The sequence below is a fragment of the Phlebotomus papatasi genome, chromosome 1, assembly GCF_024763615.1.
Source record: "Phlebotomus papatasi isolate M1 chromosome 1, Ppap_2.1, whole genome shotgun sequence".
NCBI lineage: Eukaryota > Metazoa > Arthropoda > Insecta > Diptera > Psychodidae > Phlebotomus > Phlebotomus papatasi.
The window spans coordinates 92,201,134-92,224,229 of NC_077222.1; the positions used below are offsets into that span (position 1 = coordinate 92,201,134).

Below are 23,096 nucleotides of genomic sequence, written 5' to 3' on the forward strand. Positions count from 1 at the left end.
CACCGTTTGGCTTCTAATTCGGTGTAAAGAAAACAAATGGAAAAAAACTCGATTTTAGGGGAAAGTAAGGCGGGTCTCGGTCAAAATCCCGAAAGCCAAAATCCCGAATTAGTAAAAGAGTCTTGGGAAATTATTCTGAACATTTTTCTCCATATAATTTCATCCCTTTCAGGATTTTGAACATTCGGGATTTTGGTTTTCGGGATTTTGACCTTTTTTAGATTTTGGCGTTCGGGATTTTGTTTTCGGTTTTTTGGTTTTCGGGATTTTGGCTGCCACCGAGTAAGGCACCTTTGAAACAGGGATTTTTCTCCTATGTTTAAATGCAACTGAGCCATATCATAATCTAATTTGGCTTCTCAATCTTTTTGTGCACTTAAATTATATGACGATAAAGCTCAATTTTATTTAAAAATAAATGAAAAACCCCAATTTCAAAGGTGCCCCACTTACAAAGGTTCCCCGCTTCCCTTTATTTATTTTTAAACTTCAAAGTTGCAAAATTTTGCCAAAACACTGCTCTCTATTTGACTTCAAGCAATTAAAATAGTAGAAACAATTAAATTTCTATTATTTTTTAGTCCATTCAAATAATTTTCCCTTTCTGTGATTGTGACACAATGAAAAATTGCACCCCGAAGGAAAAGGAAACAAAGGTGCTCCATCGCACCGTCAGAGTAATTATTCCAATTCAAACCCTCACACCAATTTACCTCCCAAAGAAATGAACATCGAGGATGAAAGAAAGCTCCCAATGGAGCAGTCGTGTGTGTGCCTAATGATGGAACTGGGTGTTGATAACGCAATAACTAATGGATATTGTTCGCAATAGTCGTTGGAATTGGATTAAAGCTACAATGCATCCAGAACCAGATATATTACGACCCTCAGTATTTCTTATCGATTAATCGACATACTTGCGCTCTGTTTCTGCCATCAGCACATTCATCCATCTCCAGGAGCTTTTTCCGTCAGCTCCTCCGAGCTTTCGTCGTGGAAAATTGAATGTTTGCAAAATCAAAGGGGAGTGTGAGATGGATTTTTCCACAATTCCTGTATACTTGAGGAAAAATCACAGAAATGTATAGTTTGTACTGAAGATTGCTAATTGGATAGAGGAAGTTTCTTTCCTTAAAAGCTTTTGCAAATAAAAGAAATTATAAAAATCAATTGCTGATTGGAGGGAAAATTGCAAATTATACACTACAACTGAGATTGCATCACCTCTCTTTACCTATTTATTGAGTATTGAAAAATAAAAATAATTTACGATCCTAAACAGATATTATAGGAGTTTTATTGTACAGAGCTGAGTAAAAGATGATATTTTATCAATTATGACCATTTTATTGAATTATCATTAGTAATTACTAATAACTCTAATAACAAAGCTTTGAATTATTATCATAAAAAGTTGTTAACATACGAAAATTGCGGTGATACTAATTATATTATGCAACAATAAATGCTAATGTGTGAAAAGGTATAAAATCTATAGGCTAGAGAATTAGATTAAAATGTGTTTTAAATAATAGATATATAAATTTATATATAACAGTTCGTTTCCGATTAAAATACAAATTGTAGATATTCAATTAGTGTTTCGATGGTTGAAATTGTAGATATAGTGATATATAATTCATTTAATAAACAATGATTTAAGCTTAAGGGGTTATGTGGGTCACGCAGACAAATAAGTACACTTTCTTTACCTTTTTTTTAATATAATATGAAAAATATTAAGTTAGAGCTTTTAAGCATAAATTTACAGAAATTTTCATTTCAAAATTTTAGAAAATCAGCCGTTGGGACTTGATTTTTGGAAACGGTTTTTGAAAAAAAAAATCATACTTTTCGGTCCACAAAATTTCTCAGCGTATATTCTATTCATCTGACGCTAAAAAATTAAAATTTCTTTTTAGTTGATGAGATAAACTCGTACTTGAACGGTAGAATTTTTTTTACAATGTTCACGATTTATTTTACAAGACGAAACGTGGTATAAAATACGCCCGAAATTGTATTTTTTTAAATAAAATTCTACCAAAACTGCAAATTCAATTTGTTAAAAAAAAATGTACAGCTTACGTAGGAGTTTAATTCGTCAACTAATAGGAAATATTTAGTTTTTTCTCGTCATATGAATATACTCTCAGAAATCTTGTCCACCGAAAACTATATTTTTTTTTTCAAAAAAGGTTTCCTAAAACCAGTTCCCACAAGCTGATTTTCAAGATTTATAAATAAAACTTCAAAAAATATAGTTTAAATGTTGTACTTTTATATACAGTGCCCGCTCTCTAATCCGGATCGGCGTAATCCGGACGAGTTATTGACGGTTACATTTAAAATCATATTGAGGTTATGTATACATGTGTGTTCACCAATGAAAATGAATTATCCTGTGATGTTTTTGTTTAATAAATGAAGTATAATAGCGTAGAATTTTCTAATTATGTCTTCTTAACCTTCTTTAAAACTTTTATTTTAATTCTACAAAAAAAAAACTTCTATTATATTTTCGAGACGTTGAAAAATTCAAAAAATCTATCCGGATTACGAAGCGGACATCTGTCATATTGTCTCCCAATCATCCGGATTACAAAGCGAGCACTGTACTTAAAAACTTTAATAAAATTAAAAATTTATTATGTTAAGTAAATTAGAGAAAATATGACCAAGCAACGATTTGACAAATTTAAGGGGTTATGTGGGTTAAGAAGAATAAAAAAAAACAATATATTTTTTCATTTTTTTAACACCATACATTTGTCTTTTTTAATTCAAGCACTTAAGCATTTAAAAGTAATTTCTTTTAAAAATTTAAAAAAAATCGCCGTTGGGATTTGATATTCGGAGACCTCTTTTGATAATAAAACTTGCTTTTCGGATGACGAAATTAAGAGGAGTTTTCTACACTCAGAAAAAACGGGGGTGCGATTAATTTTTTTCCTCATAACATTAACAGTTTTTAGGTGTAAAAATATATCAACATTTTTCATGTTAATTTTACACCTTTTTAAGGGTTAAATTAACATGAAAAAAGGTAACTTTAACCCCTAATACGCTTAAAAACCATAATATTTACACCGATTTTGGATCAATACTGCAGGGTAAAATTAACATTTCCGGAATGTTAATTTAACTTTGTCGGATTTTTCTCAGTGAGTACAACTTCCTACCCTGTGAAGTCCGAGTCCGAGTATCGCAGCAGGGAATTCAAAGATACTTCCAGTCTGGGCTTAGACATTAGGCTTTTTTAACTCTTTCTTTTCTTTTCATCTTTACTCGTTTTTTTTCTTAGTGATTTTTTACTTTTCTTTCTCGACACACCATTGCAAGATGATCATTCCCTATTTTTAGTGCTGTTTTTTTGAATACATTGAAATTAAAATTGAAATTGATTACTTAGAGTCATCTAAACTCAGAATATTTTCTGCTATAATATGAATTAGACCTGTAATTTAATGGTGGGTCATTGAAACACAAATTAAACCAACGCAATAGGAGAGGTTTCTAAAATAAAAAGGTATCGCAAAGCGTGCCAGGTATTACGAAGTGTTAATTTCTATTCCTTAAAAGAATTTTTGCATCATTTACTGTTTACCGGTTCACAACAGACTTAAACCGTTTCATAAACTACTCAAAAATTGCCCAAAATAGCTTAAGTGAAATAATATTGACTTTCAGATAAAACAATTCTCATCGTAATTAGTTCATTATTGGTGCAAAACCGATTGGAACCAGTTTAGGCTTGTCATAAATTCAGAAACAGTTCTAACGAGTTCAAATATTATACTATTCATTGATAAAGATTTTGTATAGCGCCTTTTAAACCTATAACCGTAAAAAGCTGTTGTTAGAAATGATTCAACTGGATTTTCGTATATGGTTGAGATGTTCGTCTAGGTAAACTTCGAAACGGACCTTCACTGAGAAAAAAAAGAGGGTGCGATAAACTTTTTTTCCTCAAAACTTTAACACTTTTCGGGAGTAAAAATATATCAACATTTTTTAATGTTAATTTTACACTTTTTTAAGGGTAAAATTAACATGAAAAAGGGTAACTTTAACCCCCAATACACCTAAAAAGGGTAATATTTACACTAATTTCGGATCAATACTGCAGGGTAAAATTAACATTTCCGGAATATTATTTTAACTTTTTCGGATTTCTCTCAGTGTTCAATTTTAATTTATTAAAATACATAGGTTAATCTTTACTCAAATAATCTTTTATTGTTTAAATTTTAGGAGCATCAATTTTGAGAATTTGAGGATAAAATTAATTCACTCAGCCTAAAAGTGAATCTCTAAAGTGAACCTAATGCCAAGAATTGTGACAAATGTAATTGAAACTGGTACTTTATGTAGTATTGTTCAAATAGATTGAAAATTAGACGAGTGAACGCTCTTGCATTCGTTATTTTGGGTATACAGAGCCTCTACAATAAACAATAGTATCCACAATATAGGCAGAGAACACAATGTGATTTACAAGGCTTGGATAGTGAGGGGAATTCAGTACATGCATTGCTGTTATATGATGATTTTCAGTAAAGCTGAACTATTAGTTGTGAATATTAGTCACGATTTTTCTTCCATTTGCAGAAGAGAATAGAAAGGATTTTGTGGAATTAGCATCGAGCTAATTAAATTAGGGAAATGGTAATGGAAGTTTTTGAGGACTCAGTGCATTTCATTTGTTTCTGTTCTATTCCAATTAAATTTACCTTTTGCATTTATTTATCCATTTCACCTGTTAAGCATCACTGCTACCCAACAATTATCATTGCAAATCAAATTGTTGGTGGATTTATTTTACATTCCAATTCTCGGAAACTTGTGTGAATCTCTCATGTTCGTGATGTACTATATAGAATCCCAATCCAATCACCACATAGGTCGTAAACATTAATTCCCAATAAATCGGTGGGAAATCCTCAGAGGGTTGTAGAGAACATGGAGAAAAATAACTCTCGAAGAAAAGGCTAAAGGTCTTATTTTAAGGGAGAGATTACTAGCAATCTGAGAGATTAACCTAATGACACTCTTCTCAGTCTTTTAAACCGCACTAATAGAGCAATGGATAGTTAATTCTCGGGTCTTTTGCCTTATGGGTTCACTCGGGGAAAATCACCTCTTGGCCCAAAACCCAGAGACACAAAACTTACTCAAATGAAACATTTCCAGATGCCTCATAACCTTTTGTACTCCCTCAGAGCACATTTTATGCTATGTGTAGGTTTATATACGTTAAAATAAAGCCGGATTTACTTCAAAATAAAATGGAAAAGTTCAACATTAAACGAAGATTTATATTGATGAAAATTTTGTAAATGAAAGCATGATCTATATTTGCTGCAACTGTTCCTATATTCGCCGTGATTTTTTTATCGACACGACTGTTCACAACGCACGACTTCAGTTTTAAATAGGCCCGGCATTCAAATTATTTTTCGAGTTAGTAAAGATCAGCAGGAGATTTCTGTAATTTTTGTGGCATTGTCATACGTGAGTTCGAAACCTTACAATGCCCCTCGAGCGTTTTTTATCATCATATTAGCTCAAAAATGCAATTCATTGTTTTTTTTTAATCAAATATCTATTTAATGATATTATATAAATACAGCCCATTTTAATTGTTTTATTTAATAAAATTCTTTGCGAATTGTCAGAAATCTTAAATATGTAACTTCTGATAATATCACGTAAGCTGAAATGGCAATGTCATGGCTATAGAATCGCATTTTCGAAAATGCTCTCCTGTAGGGGAATGGCCAGTGAGCATCGAATGGTCATAGAAAGGGGCTCTAAGCAGCTCTAAATAACTGATAGGAATCTGAATTTCAATTAATATTTCCGAATTTGTCACATAAAAATATTTAAATTTGTCATATGACATTGTCATATCGTTACCCCTTCTGATATTCGAACGCAATTTGTCATATGATATTGCCACAGTGTTACACAATTCCCCTACTGGTCAGTAATGCAAACGCATTTCAACTATTATTTTGTAAACATGGTTAGACATACCGTCAGTTAAATCAGCATTTGTCGTAACTTCATTACAAAAAACACAAGAGTTATTATTGCGTTACCACTCTTAGAGCCCAAACGGTTAGTGATAGAGACTTCAAACCTTCGGGTAAACCAATATAAGTTGATCCTAGGACTATTAACATTCTTCTGATTTTCTGCCCACACCTCCCCTTCCCCTCCCAATGGGCAAACAATCACTCCGACACAAAAATAACTAGGTTTTGTTCTACAAGAAATGGTCAAAAAATTACTCCTAATTGCAATCTTAAAAATTAGTCGTATTCGCGTCGAATTTTAGTCAGAGCATTACTCAAAATTGAGTTAGTAATATATTAGTTATTTTACAGGCTTAAAATTTACTCTAATATGAAGTAATAAAAGCGACTCCAAGGGACGGTCCTTTTCCGTACGAAAAATGACGCTCCAAAAACAATGCACTTGCCATCCTTCTCTACCGCATATGTGCGAAATCGACGTACGTACTCTCAATGGAAAAGTCAATTTTTGTCGGCAATGTCTTTTTCTAAATCACTACACATTTCCCTACTGGAGGAGCTTTTCCTCCTAATGTTACACTATAATATTATTGAGAAAAAACACGCAAAATAGCCAAATACTTTGTGAATTCACAGCACTGAGTAATTCTATTTGCCATTTGACAAGTGAAATTTCCCCTCAGACATACCCAGCGAGGGGAAGATTATTTATAGGGACACTGGAGGTCACTGTAAGAGCCCATTTTGGCGCGTTATATTTTAGTCATGGGCGAGTAATCTCAGAGTTATTGCGACGCAAAGTGACTTTCGTAATAACCGTCATATTATTCCCCACTTTCCGTCATTCAACGCTCTGACGACCGTCACAGGACCCATTTTTGGATCCAGATTGCATACATCTAACAGTAATCTTCCTTAAAATTGCCGTTTGGGTTCCAAAACCATGTTTTTTGGGATTGATCGAAAACGCGTTGTGCTTTTTTTTTAATTTTTGGATGTGTTTTAGAAGTTGGCCAGGTGGACATTTCTTCCATATACGAAAACAGTCGCAACTAATACCGTTGAATAATTTCTAATAATGGTTTTTCAAGGTCCAATATTAAAAAGGCTCTAGTGATTGAATTTATTAACCGATTGGGGCTATTTTGGGCTTGTTGGAAAGGTCTTGGAATTTCAGCCACGACTGAACTGCTTCCAAATTTGGTATAAACCAGTAATAAACCAATTCGTAATCGATTACTAATTTTTATCAGAAAATCAAATGTATTACTCCTAAGAGATTTCGATTGATCTTATGAGTGATTCAATCGGTTCAATAAATCAGTTGTAAACTGGTAAACGGTGCGAAAGTACTTTTGAGGTATTGCGTCTAAGGGCCTTGACAGACTTGAGGATTAGCCGAGAGACGGCTTAATGTAATTATATTAGAAATAATGGTTAAACTACATTTCCATCATTTTCCACCAAGCCGTCTCTCGGCTTAAGTCGTAAGTGTGTCTAGGACATAAATCTAAGTCAGGAGTTCGAGCATTCCCCAATGCTAGGACACTTTGTCACCCCTTGTAGAAATCTATAACAAATAAACTAGGTCATAAAGACTATTTGAAATATTTTTGGAGTGTCCAAAAAATCAAGATTTAGATGGAACCTGACAACTTATTGGGTGCAATTAAAATTGAGAAAATAACCTCCATGGAAGCTTTGTATTTTTTGTATATCGTAAGTTTTGGGATATTTTTAAATAGTATTTTTACCTTTCAAAAATCTAATTGAGTAGCAAATCACGAAATTGATGGATTGAAAATCGCAAAAAAAATCTTTTGAATGCATAAGGAGTAAATCTCCTAGAAGTCAATTCATCCATGCAGGAAGAATCCCTTATTCTGCACATTTGATCCAGTTGGGAGGTGTTATCAAAAATCTCTATCCATGGTCACTCAAGATGCCATTGGGAGACGCTGTGTGGAATTCAATAGGCCACCGAATGTGTTTGTTATTTTGTGTCACAACTCTTGTGTGAGGAAATCAGAAGGATTTTCTCCCAGGAAGCTTTTGAAAGCACATATGCGGAACTGTGAACATGGAAAACCTATAAATAAGGTGCAAACCCCTCCACTTCTTCCCTTCCCAGCCAACAATCTCTTACTCAGGGCATGTTCTTCGTCGCTTGAGGAAATGTTGCTCGAATACATAAAAATCAACAACAATACACTCCATGTGATTGATATTCATGGGATGATGGCAGACTTTTGCCAGCATCGGGAGGAGAAATATCATAGAGCGAGAGTTTCCCATTTAAAAATCGATTCATGGCAGAGTGCACAATAGACATTTAGAAAGGATCGAAACAATTTCCCTAGAAAATATCCATATAACTACTTACCGATTGTCGTAAGAACTGTGAGGGAGTAGAGGAAGGCTCTGGCAAACGTCCAATCGTACTCCTGCCCGAGGCTGGATGTCTGCACGATTACAGCACCCGTTGACGGAGCTCCTGTGTCCCCTTGCTGAACCCCTTGGGCTATCATATCATCAGTGAGACGCTTGATGAGTTGTTCCTGGAATCTGGCAATCTCCAGAGCAGCCAGTCTACGGGAAACAAAAAAAAAAGTTTCATTTGCTGGAAACCAATTAACCTACATGGATGGCCTCCAACCTGGTCCAATTTTCACGATACAGAATATTGAGGGAGACGGTGATGTCCCAAATATTCTCAACTGCTCTCTGGCGTGCCTCGAGGGTATCCTGTATGGCAGCCGGTGAGAATGTGACATTATCGCTTCGTACAGTCGTAGGTGAGGGCTTCATCTGGCGATTCGTTGATGCCAAAGTCTTTTGTTGCATCGTCGAAGCACCACCCTCGATGGCCAAAAATATGAAAGAGCCTTCAGGGGAGAAAGAAAATCGTCAGAGGAAGAATTAAAGAACTTTTATATTTATTTTTTGAAATAGAGTTTTTATTTTACAAAATAAAATTTGCGATGTCACCTCGGATTGCATTTTACTTTACCCAGCACGATATGAAAAAGTAATAAAAGTTTTTGTTGCACATAAAATTGTACAAAAATTATTAGCGGATAATTTTAAGGTTTATTCTTTATTCACAAGTTGTTAGTTAAATATTTAATTTTTAAATATTTAATTAAAATACGAAAGCGTTTATTTTCAAAACACAGTATGTCGTTAAGCTCTCTTAATCCCTAAGGGATAATGGGCAGAAACATATGGGAGATGGTCCTTCCTTTCGCCAGAGATAGAACTAAGTCCGTTTTGCAGGTATTGGTACATGCAGGGGGGTGACATTAGCTCTGAAAAATGCAACCAGTTTTACCGTGGTATCACACTAGAGAATTTCACATGAAAATTTTCATGTGATTCACATCAATTGTTGCTGATATATGCCCAATTGTGCAATTTTCTTCAAGAACTTTTAGATATCGATTCATTTAGTGATAAAAAAGTAGACTCGAGTCACAAAAATTGGTTTAAATAGATTAAAATAGCATAAATACGATTGATAACTAATGAGCATATAATGAGCAAAATTTGCTCATTACATTTGCATCTGGTACTACTTTATTGCAGTCATTCGGGTAGTTTCTGCACCACAACTCTCCCACCAGTTTATTAGTGATGAAATTGTGATTAAAAGTAGTGCCAATTTATCGTAAACGAGATGGAGAAGAAAGGGCAAAAGGCATTGAAAAAGATCGATGAAGAGGATAAGTAAGAAAAAAGCTAAACAAAAATATGTTCGATCTACATTTTATATTCGTTCATAAACTTCTAGGATTTCGTGGTCAAATGAGATGGTGGCGGAATTGATTGAGGCTGTACATCAAGAATCCGTCATTTGGGACTACAAATGTCAAGAATACAAAAATAGAGGCAGCCGATCTGATGGTTTTCAGTCCGTTTGCGACAAATTGAGTCACAAATCGACTTCTTTTGTAGATAAGGCCATACGATTTGAAGAAGCTCTTCAAATTCCTCCGAAGTCATCCGGAGAAAATCATTGTGTCCAAAAAAATCTCCACTTGCGATGTTGTCATAAAGATTTTCAACGAAACTATGTGAAGGTCGCGTTAAAAGCCAATCTCTCGCCCACACCCTCCTTCTTTTCGCTTGGCGGGTCCTTTTGCACAACACAAAAGCAGTGTACAGGATGAGAACTTCCTCTTCTTCACTAAAATCACACATTTTTACTCAAACGACTGAAATGCTTCAAAAACAAAATCACTCATCTGACAACCCACATGTCATCGTGACATTGAGCAATTCTAGCAATGTGTCCTGGCTAAATCAGCGATTTCGAGTGGTTCTAGAAGTTTTAATTAGCAACTTTTCAATGAGAAAATTTTCTAGTGTGATAACACCGTTAGTGTAAATTTTTTCCTGTTTTCGTACACACTTTACGAGATATCTCCAAAACTACGTAGGTTGCCAATTTGGGGTATTCGGTTGCTTATTCTATATTGAATTGACTTTTATTTTGTATTTGTATTATTTGCTAATTCGTTTTACAATGACCGAATACAGCTAATAAACTCAAAAGTTTTTTCGGCACGCTAGAAACATATGAGAAACATAGGAAATGTCATATCCCTGGGTACATGATTTTAAAATTATTGAGGCTCAAGACAAAAAGGACTGACAAAATTCATAACTTTGACATTTAACATATTAGAAAACGGCTTAACTGATCTTAATGACATCTTGCTCGAAGTCGACGTAATACCCTAGATACACTTACGACTTAAGCCGAGAGACGGATTAACGTAATTATAATCAAAATATTGATTTGAATAAATTCCCATTAGTTTCCAACTAGAAGCTGATGGTAATGTAATCTAATCATTATCTTGATTATAATTACGTTAAACTGTTTCTCAGCTTAAGTCGTAAGTGTATCTAGGGCATAAGAGCTAAGCTACAAACATATATTTTTTAAATTTTCTTTTGACTACTCTTAGCTTACATTCAAACTTATCACTTTTTAAAGCGATCGAGCATTGCAGTGCAGTAAAATGAAAACTTTTTTCATGTGATGGGAAACCATTGGTATTTTCGGAGTTCTTGGTCTCTCTAGAATATATCTCCTAAAGAAACTTGTAGTTCTGAGATATCTTAAGATGAAAGTTCTTAGGAAAAATAATATTAATTCGCTATTTTCATTATTAACAGTATATCGTAAGTTTTTGACAAAGAACGTTTTCTAAAAGAGAAGTTAAGAAACATTTGTAGAAACCGGTTCTTCTATAAGTCTTGCAATGATCTTCACGAGTACCTTCTTTTCGATAACGATAAACGGCACCGATGGGAGGATGTTTGTGTGGAGGGGAAATCAGTCTTTGTTGGAACGAGGAAGAGGATGCATCAAGCTCCGTGTCCTGGGACTGATAAGGTGGATAAATTGTACATCCCGAGGCCCAGAGTAACACATTTTCCTAGAAGAAACCATAGCCATATCTTTCTATTTTCCTAGTAATTTTCCACAAATTCTTTAAGTATCATTGTATGTCATTTAATTCTTTGAAAACAATTACATGTAACGTCATGTTTCCTTTATAGAAATATTCTCCTTAAAATTAGGGTTAGAGCTAAAGATCATAGGGTTGAAAAAGGCACCATTATCAAAAAGTGTTGTTTCGAAAAAAAAATGCTTCGGAGTATTAGGCTTTATTAAAATATTTTTATTTATAAGGGTGTATGTAGAACCATTTTCAGAGGCCTTAACTCTTTTTTTAAGAAGGATATTTCGGCATAGGAGACATTGTCCTACATAAACTGTCTTTTATCAATTTGATTCAAGAATTTTTTAGGAATATCTGGAAAATTACAAGAAAATAAAGAGATAGGGGTAAAGTTTATTATATAAAAATCTTTAAGTCCTTCTCTACAAATTATTTTTTAGCACCAACATCAAAGGTGATTAAACGGGCTTCAGTCTAAAGATTCAGCCAGATTAGATTACACGGGCTTCAGACCTAAGGCTTAGCCATATGGCTTAACTGATTTAATTTCTTATCAATCAATATTTTTTGAAAAAAAAAATTTTGAAGATAGGTTTATCAAAGATAAATCGACTGTTAGATTCTGGAAAAGCAATAAAATCCCTTGCTATTTAGAATTTTGAGACTTTCCAGAACTGGGCTAAACCTCTTGTCTGAAGACCGCTATAAAATGGTGGCGGTTCCTTGCGGAACCACTACACCCAGGCCTCCTTTTGGGTCCATTATGCATCTCCACTTAAATTAAATCATGTTAAGGGCAAGATGGTTCAAGTCAGCCCATTTGTCGGATAAATTCCATTAAACAGTGTGGCTTAAATCTTGATGGATCTTCATCAGATAGCACCCCTTTACCTAGCAGCACTCGTCTTATGTTACATAAGCTGGGGCAGTCAAACACACACAGTGAATGACTGGCTCTTCTGCACGTTATGTTACATTGGATACCCATCCTATTCATTAATCTAATTTAATCTAATCCAAATCGGTCGTCTGACTAAAGGTTTAGCCCAGTTCTTGATGGTCTCTAAATCCTAAATAGCAACCAATTTTATTGAATTTTCAGAATCTAATAGGTTATTTGTCCATAATAATCCAATCCTGAGTTAAATTTTCCCAGAAAATATTGATTGAAAAGAAATAATACCAGTTAAGCCATATGGCTAAGTCGTAAGTCTGAAGCCCGTATAAGATTTAGCCTTATGGCTTAACTGCTCTAATTTCTTATCAGTAAAGTTTTTCGGAAAAATTTAATCTAGGATTGGACTATTGAAGACACATCAAGTATATTTTGAATAAACAATAAAATTGGTTGCTATTTATGATTTCGAAGTCTTTTAGGCTAAACCTCTAATCTGAAGACCGCTTTAATGTAAAAAATGAGATTTGTAAAACAATTCAAAACATTTTTTAAGCACATGTTTTATGCTCTAGTCTAGTACATTTACTACATACTTTTGGGGTTGATGCCGGGATAAAAGTTGTTACCTTTGCCAATCGATGATATAGATAACATTCGTGGCGAAAGGTTGGACCATTTTGCCAACTGTCCTTTAGGGGATAATATTTCATGATTTTTCATTTTATATATCGTCAGTTAAATCAGCATTTATCGTAACTTCATCGAAACATCGAAAGACAATGCGAATAGTGTAACATGAAATCATTTTAATTCAATATTTGCGAGAAAAAAGTGAGAAAAAATCCCTACCCATCTGTTATTTATTCAAAACAAAACATGCGACGTGGCGCACAAAATTTATTCAATAACACTTATGAAATAAAAGCTTTTAGGGACAGGGATAACAGTATTATTGACTAATTTAGTCAAATAAAGGCGCTTATTATCACTAGAATAATTCAAATTGATATAATGCATTTTAGAAAATTGTCGTAACTTCCAGAATCTCCATACATTGGAAGTTACGGCTTTATAAACGATGGAAGTTACGATAAAATATTATTGTGTTTCTTCTAACATATTTCTCAATATTGCAGCTTTTAAATAATTTTATAAAGATTTTCTCGAGTCAACTTACAGTTTATTAGTGTCACTTTTATTATTTTTACTCAAAAGTATCGCATTCGGGGCTCATTTTTAAGAAAAATAATATTGAACTGAAAATTTCGTCTCCTGAAAAGTTGTCAAAAGGAAGTTACGACAAATGCTGATTTAACTGACGATATTTCTGTTGAATTTGAATTTAATTGATAGTTTTTTCTTTAATACTGTAAAGATTTCTGAAGCTGTTTAGTTTCTTTCCTTAATTGTCGTTACGAATGCCAAGGTTAATTACACTACAAAGTGTAATTCAAGGGGTGACTCATTTCGGGTAATTTGAGCCAATTTGGTTGTAGTACCCCATGGGAACATGAGTAATCTACATATTTTTCAGGGAAATCACGGAGAGCATACAGGGAACCCAGGGCATCCATACAGTTGTCAGGTAACAGGGAATCCGGGAAACTCTTTCAAGAGACCCACGACGAACTCGGGTAACCCGGGAACTCGAGCCAATCTGACTGCTTATGAGATATCCCTTGGTGAAAGTGAAAGTTTTATTTCTTGGTTTCTTTGGTTCTCGGGCCTGGTTGGCTTGAGTTTCCCAAAATGAGTAACACATTTTCTATAATTTGGCATATTTCATCTCTGCAATATTTACAGAGGAAAGTGTCTTTTATTAGGGAAAAATTGCAGGATATACGAGATAATCGTTACTATTCATGGCGCTAAACTTCTAGTTATACCCCTAATACCAGGTGCATGACATTTCCTATGTTTCCCATATCTTTCTAGCGAGCCGAAAAAACTTTTGAGTTTATTAGCTGTTTTCTGTCATTGTAGAATCAATTATCAAATAATACTAATACAAGATAAAAGTCAATTTAATAACGAAGAGGCAACCGAAAACCCTAAATTGGCAACATACGTAGTTTTGGAGATATCTCGTGAAATGCGTACGAAAACAGGAAAAAAATACACTAAAACCGGTCACATTTTTCAGAGCTAATGTGACTCCCCTGATGATCGCCCCATTAATCATTAATATAAATCAAGGAATTTCTTCTGCTTGGAATTTAGTAAGAAACTCACCGAGTAGTGTATATGCAAAGAGCAGTGTGCATATGCCGAGATTGGTAAGGAGACCGACCCAGAAGGGTGCGGATTTGGGGCCCAGGCACGAGCAGCACTTGCGAGACTTGGACGGGGCGCCAACCATTGCGCCTCCGGGGGCGCCGCTACCCGTCGAAGTGCCCGCCTTCAGTGATGACGGAGGTTCACGCTTGAGGCTATCAGTATTATTGGGTTTGAGCGGTGGGTATTCGTCGTAGCAATGATACCGGCCACTCTCCTTGTCGCCCATTCTTATCTCTCATCCCTCCAACAGGAGTATCTCGCGACTCCAGCTGCCATGCTCCTCCGAAACAAAAGTCTGGTCCTGACGACGACAAATCACCTCTTAGTTCACTGATGACCTCATTTCTGTCACTAACGACAATGCCTTACAATCCCGTGTTTTTTCCCCTATGCTTGGTGTTATCCTTGCCTAAGACTTGTCACTCCCATGAGGCCATAAGGTCATCGGTGAGCTTCTTTTTTTCCTAGTCACCCAAAGCCTCTGACGATGTCTGTGGAAGTTCCTCGTCGGGAAGTTTTTTTTCCTGCAAAACACGTATTAGAGAAAAGTCGGGTTAGCTGGAAAATATGACAAATAGCCAATTGAAGAGGCAATTTATGCAGAATGGAAGCTCTCAAATTCAAATTGATTTTTCAGTCTTTCGCATATTTTCCACTCTGAGACTCAACATTGCAAAAGTTCACAAAAGTGCTACTGCGAATCTTAAGTTATAAAGCCAACACCTTGTAATCTTGCTCTCGTTTGAATTTTACTTTGACTGCAAATGAAAGTTTTCTATAGAAAGTTCTCTCAAGTTTTAGATAGATTTTCGTGTTACTATCTATGGCTTTTCTTTATTTTTACTACAAAAGCTGTTATGGTCGTAACGGGTTATGGCAAATAAGAGTGAACTTTTGATCCAAGCGGAATATTTCAGGAGAACGAGGAGGCACTTTAACCATTTCTGACGATAGTGTGACTAGAAGTGCCACTAGAACATCATGAGAATTTCCAACAAGATGACAATTTGAAGGTGGGGAAAAGATGATCTTGTATGTTTTGCCCAAGAACTGGCGCCATTACACCTCATTCACTTCTGGCTGATATTGAATTTAGAAGGAGCAAAAAAAAATGCTGTTTCATCATCTTCTTATTACGCTATTTGCGTCAACTTGCCGTACTCTATACATATAGGGCTTCCCACAGCTTTGGGGCTTCAGAATGAAAAAGCTCCATTGGTGGAGGCGCCTGGTTATCAGGGGTGAAAGCAGATTTTATCGCTGCATACCCTAAATCTTCAAAGTTTCATGAGTGTTTGTTGAGCAAGTTTTTCCCCCTGGAGTGTATTGAATTTAAAATTAAATTGTCGTCATAACGCGATGTTTATGCAACAAATCATTGATTTTGTTAAAGCTACACCAATCGAAAGAGATAATGTGTACTGCACGCAAAAACATAAAATCGATAATACTGAAAATACCTTAAGCTAAAGATAGTCATAACTTGCTGAAACTTAGAACGGAATGGGTTAAAAGATACCAAAGAATCGAATTACCTTTAATAAGCTTCAGGGAACTTAAATCCACATAGGATTTCAGATTGATAACCCTATCCTTGTTTAAGAAATAAATTAAACGGAAAAGTCCATTGAATTGCTCTAAAGCAACGGGAAAGCAATCATATAATCTACTATTTTTGGGCTTGCCACCGGTCTGTAATACGGGATTCAGACCTAAGGCTTACTCATAAGGCTCAACTTCTATAATTTCTTATTAGTCGAAATTTTTTGGAAAATTTTGACTTAGAAATGAACTAGTAAGGGAAATTTATCTATTTGAATCAGATGAATAAATTAAATTGGTTGCTATTTAGGATTTTGAGACCTTCGAAAACTAGGCTAAACCTGTAGTCTGAAGGCAGTCTAACGCATACGGTAAGAGATATTGAGTTCTGGTCTTCGGTGACCCCCCATAAGTGAGCATTATTATCTCCGGGTTTTTTTTTCCTTTTATCCGGAATCGCTCCTACCAGTTCATAACCATGTTTTACTAAAACTAACTACTATATTTTATGTTCTTAGTCAAGGAGAATATTTCATCAATACCTTTAACCGGAACCCTTTTCGATAATGAATTTTCTAAAGTCAAAGTTAAACTATTTTGAAGAACCAACTGTTCAACAGATTTTCTTAAATTTATATATTTTGTAAAGGCCTTAAAATTCCAATCCGGCAACATAAGACTTAATTGGCAATTAATCGGTAAAGTATCCATAATCGATTTATCTTTCTCAAATTAAAAAAAAAAACCTTTAAATATTTAAAATATTTTTTGAGTATTAAAAAAAAGATATCTAGAATTCTGATCTTTGATGGTCGCTTTACCATTTTCTCTTGTCATTATTATTAGAAGAGAGTGGGGCAGTTTCACGCATATGACTTACAAAAATATAAAATTTATAGATAATAAATTAAACGATTAAAAATAACTCATTATCACATTACCCTCATAGGGATGTGTTTGTTGGTTGAGATTTACCGTTCTTCCTTCAAATGCATGTCCTTTTCTTTCTACATCGCTTGGTGACAAATGGATCACCTGGTTACCTGGCTTCCCTCTTGACAATGATATTTAGTGCCTAGGGCAGAGCAAGATCTTTTTACCGCAGTCTGTGTAAAAGGAATTGCCCTCTATAACTCTCTTCCCCGTGAAGTACGTAGTAAATAAAGTGTCTCGGTACGATTAATAATAATAATAATCAATTTCCCAATTTTTTTTTTACAAAAAAGGATTTTCTTACGTTCTATTAAATGTTATTCAAGAAAATATTGAAAATTCAAAAGAAAAACAATACTTAAAAGGTAGATTAATAGATTTATCTTAAGTTTTAGGACTTGGTATAGTTCACAATTACTGTGTCATTAAGCTTCAATAGTTCAATGGTTCTGTATAAACCAAAGGTATTGCGGGCTTTCTGTATCCCATTTCCATGCTAAAGTATCAGACCACCCTGATTTATGGTAAGTGAATTGGATAAAATTACATTTTAGAAAAAATAATTGAAATTTCAAACGAAAACCTTTGTAAAATTTAACTTTTAGTTAAAAATAAATGTATCGTTCGGGCTGATTGGAAAGGTCTTGGAATTTCTAACAAGTCTAAAACGGTTATAATCGGTTATTAACCGGTAATAAAAGGGTAATTAACTTTTGTGTGATGTATAAATCGGTTACAGTCTGTACAGTCAAAGTTTCGACTTCGAGTATTATGGAAAGCATGGAACGCTTTATGCTCAACGCAGAATAACTTTTGTTTTGCAATTATATTTTTTTTTCCACTTCAGTGAGAGTGAGTAAGATCTAAATCTAGTCATCTCGCTCACTCTCACAGATAGTTTCGAAAACATGTTTACAAAACAAAAGTTATTGTGCGTTATGCCCAACGCACAATCACTTTTGTTTTGTAAACATGTTTTTGACATTCCAGTGAGAGTGAATGAAATCTAGATCTAGTCATCTCGCTCTCTCTCATAGATAATTTTGAAAACATGTTTACAAACAAAAGTTATTGTGCGTTGGGCATTAGGCATTACTATCTCTTTCAATTAACTCTTGGATTTTATAAGGATTATTGTTTAAAATTACTATTTATTATAGAATTTGTATATTTGTGACATTTCTGCGTTTGTTATTTCTAATAGAAAATATCATTTATTTTTGCAATATAGTTTAAGTACATTTCTCACTTATTGCATAATTATTTTAATTTATTTTTATCTGAAACTTAATAGTCCAAAAATTCAATTATCATGGCATTTTATTGTCACATTAAAATAGTCAATATGTTTTTATTTCGTTCATATATTATTTTTTTTATTGGATTTTGTCAGACGTGGAAATTTAACATTGAGATAAAATTGATACTTGGTTTGTGTATTGGATAAACATTCTCTACTATTTATTGTCAACAAAATTTAGATTAAAATCTACAGGGTATTTTAACGATATAGATGTTAAATTATGTTAGACAAAATGCATAATTACTCTTTTTTGTGTTACAGCAATAAAAAAAATCAGAGTGTGTGCAGTGAATTTAGATAGTGTGGCATGTGTCTCGGCTAACCAATTTCTTTTTAATTATGATGATTAGTGTTTTTTTTAGCTTTTAAGCATGATGACTTTAATACAATTCCAAGTTTGATGAGTTAATTTTGAGTTCGTTTTATAATTGAAAGCATCCCGTTGATGTTAGTCAATAATCATCAATGCTTGAGGGAATCTTCTAAAATTTTCGCTGTACTTTTGAAATGGAATTAGTTGTTTATTGACTTTTCTTGTAATTCATGTTCCAATGGGAATTAATCAGTGTAAATCGAAAGATGTGGGTATTAATCTGGAAACAGTAAGTGCCTTTTATCAAAGTTGAATCAAAAACAGAAAATTGTGGTTGAAAGGAAAACGAAAGAAATGATACTCATGAGAACACAAAAGGGTAATTTTCATGCTTTTCGAGACTCATACATGATAACACAGAGATATTAGAGAGTTTGGATACCATGGTCTAATATGCGGTGTTATTAAGCTGAGAGAAATAATTTAATCAAAAAAGTTTTTCCATAGCAGACTTTCAGAGCAAATTTCTTGCTTCTCTACTTTTTCCTTGTTTGGCTTATATCCTCCAATACCAAATATTTGCTGTGCAACTCATCACTAGTTTTCAGCTAATGCAATAACTGGTGCTGGATTTCAAAACATATTAATTTCTACCCTATATGATCATATTCAAGAGCTAACATTTGAAAAGCACGAGAGGAATGTGGGAAACTCAAAACAATTGAGCTTTTTGTGATTTTGCCCACTCAACGCATTTGGCTGTAACAGGGAAAAAATCCCGCACAGAATTTTTGCACATAAAATTCCAATTTGATGGAATTTTCCGAAGTCATTTAGCACTTTTGGCGACAGATGTTCACTCTGGATTACTATATTTAGAGGTGGAAACAATAATATTATTTACCAACTGGAAATTGTAAGCTTTTTATTAGAACGCATATGTATTTATTTCCATTCAATGTTAGTGGTTCGTTTATTATGTTTATTATATTAATTGGCATAGGATTGTAACCATTTGTGCAGCACCTAAACATTTTGGAAAAATCTGCTAGTAAACCAGACATTTGGTTAATTGAAAGGCTCAATTAATTTGGTCAATTAATTCGGCTGCTCCAGTAAAAAAATATATTTGAACTGGACATGATGGATTTAGTCAGTAGAACATTCAAACTGACACGAATATCAGTTGCAAATTCATAATGAACTGCTAGAAATTAGATGACAGTAAAGAAATAATAATATTATTGTTCAGATTAAAAAATATTTGGTCTGTATTAATTGGCTTCATAATAGTAAAAAAAAATTAAATTGATTTGTATTGGGCTGCAGCAAATTGGGAAACATCTTGGAAAAAATGTTCAGTAAAAATGAAAAATGGTAGTTAAAGGAAAAGGGAAGATTAAAAAAGTTATGAATCATTGTAACTTTTAATAGACCAAAGATTTTTTTACAGAAATTCTTGTCATTTTGAATTATCTACTGGCTAATTTGTTTTTTTTTATTAACAAAATTTAGTAATTTACGGACCAATATGTCATGGGCCCACGACTCCAATAGGGATAAGGGCTTGAAAGAGTTCAAAACAGTTGAAAATGATGTGCTGTTGATAGTTAATTATAAAAAATAAAAAGCCGGGGTAGTAGGTTAGACAAAGATACCAAATAATTATATATAATAAGAGATTTTATTTTTATAATAATGCACTTTATTTTCAAGAAATTATTGTGAATAAACAAATTAAGATAGAAAATTCAAACCAAAAGAAAATGAAAGAATATTAAATTCTCTAACTTTTAGGCATAGTTATTTGACATATAAAATGCTCTATTAAAGTGGGAAAATTACTAGAAGATGGAAAAAACACAGAAAAATGCACCATTTTAGGTGCCCTTTTTCAAAAATTTTTTAAAAAATATACTTTAATTTCATCGTAGGTGCTTGATATGTTCACAAGAGTTATAGAGGATGAAATTACGCGTCAGTTTAGCTTTATGTGACTACCACCGGATAATTAGAACCGGAGATATGAATTTTTGAATTTTATAAAACAGCAAAAAACAAAAAATGCTTTTCCAAAAAAATCTAGAGGTGACCCGGACAAACGGATTGCAGATTTGAGGTCCTTAAATGACCCTCTAAAAATTTTTGGCACTCTCGTCAAAGACACCCACAAAAAGGTAAATTTTGTCGCACCGTGTAACTTTTCCACACTATCGAATCGATAGTATCGATAAATCTGTCTGTTAGATTAAGTAAATATCGATAGCTGAGAATATAATTTATTTGGTGTTCTTTTTTAAGGACACCACAATGAAGCTCTATCAAATGAAGTGGATCCGTAGAATAGACGGATCAACCGCATTGCCTGGGTCTGCTTAAGACTACCTTAATACCCTAAATAATAATAATAATAATTGTAATTATTTGTCATCATTTGTCTTTTTATTGACCCCCCATATCATGCGTCCGCCGTCGTCTCAACGATGGTGATAAGCTTCTAAAGCCAAACAACGGAACGGCTTCGTCTTTGCCTATAGTCTTTTGTCGTGTTAAGCGATCTTTTTCTAGTTCAGTAAGTGATTTATCACTGGATTATATGGAAAGGAGGGAATCTATCGGATAAGACACATGGGAGATACGACAGCGATTTACGGATTTAGCAATTGTTGTAACTTAAAATTAAATGTAAGTGTCAACCCAGTGGACGGCCGCAACCCACTGATCCCAATCATTTAATTTTTTGATACGCCCAACTCCTATCATCCTTATGGGTGCTAAAAAATTGCTCTGGAGCCCTTACGGTTAGGTAACTATCCTCAGTATCAAGTAAGTGAGTATCAGTCGCCGTAAATGGCTCACTCTTATGATGTGAAAAATGTCTGATACTTTCATGCCTCCAATTTCCCTCTATAAGTTTTTAATATTATTTTGGCGAGCTCCGTCAGAGCTTACAGTACGAAATAAAAACGAATATGTATCTTGACACCCGGACTCAAGAGATGATTTGGATCTAGTTTAAGCTTAAAAACCACAAATAACTCGAGAAAAAACTTATTTTATATACCTCTCCCTCTCTTTGACGTATAAACACTAAAAATATCATAAAATATGGCAAAGTAAATTTTTTAATCAGTAAAATGCAGAATTGGTTAGTAAAATTAGTTTTTTTTTCAGTATGACATTTAAACTAATTTCGTTTTAACTTATCTTAAAAAGTTTGTTTGACAAGCAAAATAACCACGTTTGCTAAAAGAAATAAAATAAAAATTTGATTATTAAGAAATTATGGGGAGAGGGTCGTCGAAGACCAGAAGCCGTTATCTCATACCGTTTGGCTTCATTCGTGTCACGAGTTGAAAAAAATATAGTAGATCAATATAACTGCATTCTCTTTGAGTTCGAGCAATAAAATATTAGTACTTTACTAAACATCTTAAAATATCTACTGACCAAAATAAAGTTTTTCTATTTAAAATTCTGATTATTCTTTAGCCATTCTTAAGGCCTCTACACATTGGGAGCAATTTTCATAAAAAAAATGATTTTTGGAGGAAATTGTCTGTACTTCTGCAGGTGGAAACGTCAAAATTCTGTCAAAAATACAATTTTGAACGAAAACTGTTCCCAATGTGTAGAGGCCATTAAACAAGTAATATTTACCAAAATATATATTGATTTCAAATATGTATGTATTGTATCTCAGTTTATTATTAGAGCTATATTCACATGTTGTTAGAGCATAACTGCAATGCTCATAACGTTTCACTAACTGATAAGAGCTTTATATTCAAAATACATGAAGTGATGATCTGTTTATTTATGTTCTATTCACACAAAGTTATTTATTTCATTTTGAAAAATTTTTTAATATCGTTACATTCTGCGATTGGGTAGACCAGGGGGACAACTTGCCAGTGGATTTTTTATATGGAGTTATTTGAAGCCAATTCATAAATTGATCTTGGTCTCATTTCACAGTCTTCTGAGGGAAATTGTATTTTAGATTTATCCCTCCAAACAGTACCAATCATAATATACGATAGAACTTCTCATTTTTAAGATATTTTGTGTAACGGTCACGAGCACAAAGAAGAAGAAAGTGGCTTCAACTCCACATGATCATTGCCTTACGGTAGACTTTAACTTTAGTCAATAATAATGGCATGAGGTGGGACTGAAATATGATATTTTATGAAATTCTATAATTATCTGTGTGTGACGTATAAAAAATATCAAAAAATGTGGACCAGAAAATGAAACTTCAGATCCCGTAGCATTGTTGATTTCATTTTGAAAACAAAAACATCCTTTCCTC

At 33.8% G+C, this 23,096-nt stretch overlaps 1 protein-coding gene across 3 annotated transcripts in view; it reads right to left on the reverse strand.

Moving 5' to 3' along the window:
* The window catches only part of LOC129809752 (TWiK family of potassium channels protein 18), a 244,932-nt gene that overhangs the window by 99,312 nt on the left and 122,524 nt on the right, over nt 1-23,096 (reverse strand). For 2 of the 3 annotated variants that reach the window (XM_055859805.1, XM_055859804.1), the window contains exons 1-3: nt 14,646-15,208; nt 8,698-8,926; nt 8,425-8,630 (exon numbers count right to left, since the gene is read on the reverse strand). In XM_055859805.1, the coding sequence (XP_055715780.1) occupies nt 8,425-8,630; nt 8,698-8,926; nt 14,646-14,916 (706 nt within the window). In that variant the 5' untranslated portion in view covers nt 14,917-15,208. Of the gene's footprint in view, nt 1-8,424; nt 8,631-8,697; nt 8,927-14,645; nt 15,215-23,096 lie in introns of those variants that run through there. The other variant, XM_055859806.1, reaches the window with a different exon arrangement.